The sequence below is a fragment of the Arachis stenosperma genome, chromosome 5 (assembly GCF_014773155.1).
Source record: "Arachis stenosperma cultivar V10309 chromosome 5, arast.V10309.gnm1.PFL2, whole genome shotgun sequence".
In the NCBI taxonomy this organism is placed as follows: Eukaryota; Viridiplantae; Streptophyta; class Magnoliopsida; order Fabales; family Fabaceae; genus Arachis; species Arachis stenosperma.
In genome coordinates, this window is record NC_080381.1 from 6788591 (window position 1) to 6793611 (window position 5021).

A 5021-nucleotide genomic window follows, 5' to 3' on the forward strand; every position below is an offset into this window, starting at 1 on the left:
TGGGGTACTTGCTTCCACGCTCACCAATATAAAACTGAATCATATTTAAGTATTTTGTTTGATTTAAAATAAATATAAAAAAAATTGAGCAATGCTAGGGGGCCAGCAATTTTTGTGATTGTTAGCCATTAATGATGATTTGATGGTGTGAGATTGGTGTGAAATTTTATCCAATGGCTCACCTTCTTCTGCTGGTTACATGCTGGCCAATATTCAATAAAACTGCTGGCCCCGTAGACTTTTCCAAAAAAATTTAATTTATTTTTAAAATAAGATAAAATTAAAATTTTAAAAATTAAATAAAAATATTTTAAAAAAATATTAATAAAATTTTAATTTTCGTTGCTAGAAAATTTAATCTCAAAAAATTGAAATTTTATATCCCTAAAATTTTAGTTTTAATTTTTGGTTATCAAATATGATACTATTTTCAATTTTGAGACTAATAATAATCATGGTTTTTTCCCTCTATCCTTTTTGTTGGGTAACACAATAATTATGATATAACCCTCCCCTGGGACACTACGTTGATAAGTTTGTCCTTACAATCATAACCCTTTGATTGCCTTCTTGTTCCTTTGTATCACGGGTTTTGGTTGAAGAATTAGGCGATACATCTTCGCATACGAAAAAAAAAATCTTCACCAGTGCTCAGAATGTCAAACTGAAAAAATTCAACGGATAAACAGCGGGAGTAACCATAACTCTCTTAAAGTAACCAAATACCTCATCATTTAATTAATGACGCGCATAAATGGATTAACGGCGTAATGTTATAATAATATTATATGTACAACTTTTATGTATATTTTTTTTAATATCTACTATTTTTTAATACAAAATAACAACCATGTTATAAGAAGTGAAAGAAGATCATTTTTTTTATAACCTAATGCATTTGAGTGTGACTCAAACATTTTTGTGTACATGCATGCATAAAACAGCTTGCCAATTTTTTCAAGAGAGAAAAAAAAAACTAAAAAGCACAAATAAATTGGAAATATTTTTTCAACATCTAACTTATGGAAAATTCCTATTTCTTGCGCATGCCAACACTAACCTCTCCACTTGTAATTTTGGTATGAACCCATTATAAGGCATAATCTTTTCTTAGTTACCACCATTAAGCTAAGTTTCGTTAGTGTGAAGTAAATAACATGACTCATCATATGTATAAGATTATGCGTCTGTCCATGCAGCAAAAACTGGCATCTGAGGCAAGGAAAGCTTATTAGGTCTCAGATGTGATGGTGGTTGGTCCCAACCGGTTGGAATGGTAGCCAGTAATCTAGTAGAGGCTGCTGTTGTTGAAGGTCTTCCATAGAGAATTGGCAAACTTGTCTTGTCTTCATTTGAAATATGTGTTCCAATCTTACTACTTGATTCCTCCTCTAATGCCATTGTTGGTGGATGATTAATCATCATGATCTGAGGGTTTTTGCAGCTCTTGTGCATTAGAATCGATTCTTCATCATATGTAGATGGTTTATGGTTATTATTAACAATGACCTCTCTTTTTCTCCTAGCTTGTTCTATGCTAAGAAGGTCATTGCTTGCCATAATTTTTTCCACATCGTATCTGATTATTTCAAAGTTAGTTACTGCATTAACTCCTCGGAATTTTATAGCAGCAATGTCGTATGCTTCAGCAGCTTCCTCTTGGGTACCTAAAGTTTCATTCATTTATTGTTAGCTTTTATTAATTACAGAAACAAAAAACAAAAGATAAATTGAAGCTATGGTTGTTTATACACTTTATCTTTCTCAAGTATAACAACTTTAATAAAACAAAAGCTGTGTTTCTGAACTGACAGTGCTGTACAATATTAAAGTGGTTTTTGCATCAGCCTTACAGTCTCTGAAAAGAAGAGTTTCATCAAAGACTAGCTTTCTTAAGTCATAAAGCATATATATTGATATTGTGAATGTGGTCATCTCTATTCAAATATTTGAACCATTGCTGCTATTATTATTGGAAGCATGGTACACATGCAATACTCTACTCTCAAGAGTAAACATAATTAGAAAATAATTATGCAGCTAATTAAGTGAAATGAGTTAAAGAACTCACTGAATGTCCCAAGATATAGATCTTTGTTTCCAGCCACTCTTCCAATTCGGGCTTGCCACCTTCCATGCTGATGGTGTCTGCTATCAAAAGAGAAAAACATCAGAGGAGGAACACAATTAAGAAAAAGAGGAGTTTGTTTTCAAGATATGAGACTACCAACCTTGTTACTCCTCTGTAGATTGAAGCCCCTCTTGAGAATCCGCTGCTTTTTCTGATTGGACAAATTTCATTGTAATTTATTTGGCTGTTACCTTAAAAAAATGCATTATTAGCAATGATTACCTTCGTAAATGAGCAACATATTCCTGCCTAGTCATGTTCTTCATTTGCACAAGCTCATTTTGATAATTTTCCAACTGTCATAAGATGATGATTTGGATATCAGTTTAAGCCTGTGACTTTTTGATAGATACACAAGAGATAGAGAAATGAAAAAGCAATCAATCATTATTACTGGGAAGTTTGTATGAGTGGAGGGTCCCCAATACTTGAGTGCAGCCAAATCATAAGCTCTCGCTGCTTTTTCTTCCATATCATAACCCCCTGTGAGATATATAAATTTTGGAATCACTTGTCCATAAGCCTTAATTTTTCCTCTTTTGTTATCAGCATATTATGACATGCATATATAAGAGAAAGTAATAATAATAGAAGATCCTAGCAGAAGAGGATCTGATAACCTTACCTAGATAAACTGAGATCCATGGTATATTTGAGTGGAGTAATCATCAGCCAGGAAGCAAAGCGTATAAATGGAAAGGAAACAGAATAAAGAATAATGAGATATGACTAAAAAAGGTGAAGATTTTTCCAATGATAGATTGTTTCCTTTGTTGTTTCATACCTTGCCTTCCTTTCCTACTCTGACCCTCTTTCTTGCAACTATTGTCCCATAGATGAGCTTCATATCTACCAGTCCACCTATGCCTAAATAATTTAACAAAGATTTATTAATAAGAAAGCAATTATTGAACCTAATATTGTTCAAACACTAGTCTTTCTAACAGCAACAAAAGCACCAACCTTGTAACACCTCTATATTGAGATGTTCTCTGGCCAAAGGTATCAATGGATTTTCTATGAGCAATTTGCTTCTGGTTCTGCTCCACCATTTCATCATGCACCCTCTTCTTTGTAGTGCTCATGACAGCATGTGATGCTTGTTGTGAGGTTGTGACACAACTTGATTGGGAGCTTGGACTCATGGACAACCTCAGTGACTGTAAATCCCCGAACGCCACCGATCCAATGGACAGCGATTCACCTCTATTATCGTCCAAAGGAACAACCAGCTTTGCCTCCATTGCATGGTGGATACCAGGCACTTCCTCCTTAACCATATTGTATCCTTGTAGCATCACCTGATGATGGTTGTTGTTGTTTCTTGATGCAGAAGAATAATATGAGTGTTGCTGGTTAACATCATGAAGCAAGTTGATATTCTCTTGTACATGATTTAGATAATTTGGATTGTGAAACATGTTATAGCTCAGAGGCAGTGCTTCTCTGGCGTTGTTGCATTCTTGGCTTTGCCCACCAAAGAAATCCTCCAGTTTTGGTGCTATGAAGAGAAACGGAAAAAGTTAGCAAAGAAGTTTAATAGTTAGTGCAGTTGAGCTGAAAGAAGAAGAAAACAAGTTAAGTAAGAGTTAAGAGAAAACCTTGTTGTTTTGTTCTGCTGAGAGCTTCTATGTCAAAGAGAGAGCCATCGGATTTAAGGGGCAAGACAGGGAGTGGTGGATACCATCCAACATTTTCACCTTCAACTCCATAGTAACAGCAAAAGCTTGGTGGTAGAACTGCTTCTACAGCAGCAGAAGAAGAAGGGTGTGAAGGAACACCTAGTATATTATTTTGATTGTTCAAGTTAACAATGGTGTCAGCATCTAGGAGGGTCTTCATGATTTGAGTTGAGGCATGATTCATGATATTGAGGAAGAAGTTGTTTTGTTAATTGTGTATGTGGAATAATAATGTGTATAAATGGGAACATTTGTAAAGGAAACAAAGCAAATTCCTTTAAACAAAACAAAAGGAATGAATGTGATCCAGCAAGCAATACTTCCCTTCCTTCATTCCATTGGGATCTGTGCCTGAGAAAGACATCCTCTTTTGCTTTATTCTACGCTCCCTTCACTTCCAAATGCCATGTTTTTACCTACCAACTTGTTACACGTTAATGCAAATTCAACCTCACTTTCTTTTTATTATTTAACTCGTCATTCCCACATATTACTTCCTATTGTTTGCCATGAAATATACATTTCATTATTATTATTATTATATAAGGTGGTTAGTTTTGATCGTTATTTTGGACAGTGGCCTGAAACTCATTCATGTAGCTACTAACTATACATTGTCATAATGGTGTCTCATATATATATATTAACACAATGATTGAGGTCGAAGCGTGCGGGTGATTAATTTTTATTGAACCTGATCCAATTCGTTAAATTTAGATAGATATCCATGATTAATTATTGTCTTAGCCATGCCCATGATTCTAGCACCTAGAACTGGAAGTAGCATAAATAACTTTTTGTTTGTGATAATAACTTGATGAACGATGAATTCTAAATTATTGAGGCGAACTAACACGTCCTTTTTGTGAAGGCCCTGGTTGTACTTATTAATAATTGCATTATGACAAAAAGTGTGACGACCTCAACAGGGAAACTACACTAGGCTTAAGTGGGTAATCAACAAACGCTACTTTTTAATTAGTCCATCCTCATAATCATAATTATACCAATGCAAGCTTTTCCTTTTCCTCTTGCGTTTATTTTGTTTCTTTAATCTGTGTCACCTCTTTAATTAGTATAATTAATATTCACACTGTGCGTGGGTCATCCATATAAAAAGTCTAAGGACCAACAATTTTATTAAATTTTGACCAACATGTAATCAGCAAAAAAAAAGTAAATAATTTTATACCATTGAATAAAATTTC

General features: G+C 34.2%; 2 protein-coding genes across 2 annotated transcripts; both read right to left on the reverse strand.

Moving 5' to 3' along the window:
- Positions 1 to 927: 927 nt before the first annotated feature.
- LOC130982319 (AP2-like ethylene-responsive transcription factor ANT) lies at positions 928 to 2619 on the reverse strand. Its single transcript, XM_057906283.1, has 5 exons — positions 2526 to 2619; positions 2354 to 2427; positions 2232 to 2282; positions 2072 to 2148; positions 928 to 1667 (listed from the first exon to the last, which is right to left on the reverse strand). The coding sequence occupies exons 1-5, from the start codon at positions 2601 to 2603 to the stop codon at positions 1180 to 1182; spliced, it is 768 nt and encodes a 255-aa protein (XP_057762266.1). The 5' UTR covers positions 2604 to 2619; the 3' UTR covers positions 928 to 1179.
- Positions 2620 to 2676: 57 nt separating this feature from the next.
- On the reverse strand, positions 2677 to 4154 carry LOC130980345 (AP2-like ethylene-responsive transcription factor ANT). Its single transcript, XM_057904037.1, has 4 exons — positions 3733 to 4154; positions 3095 to 3632; positions 2916 to 2998; positions 2677 to 2765 (listed from the first exon to the last, which is right to left on the reverse strand). Exons 1-4 carry the CDS (start codon positions 3995 to 3997, stop codon positions 2677 to 2679), a joined length of 975 nt encoding a protein of 324 aa, XP_057760020.1. The 5' UTR covers positions 3998 to 4154.
- Between the last annotated feature and the right edge of the window lie 867 nt (positions 4155 to 5021).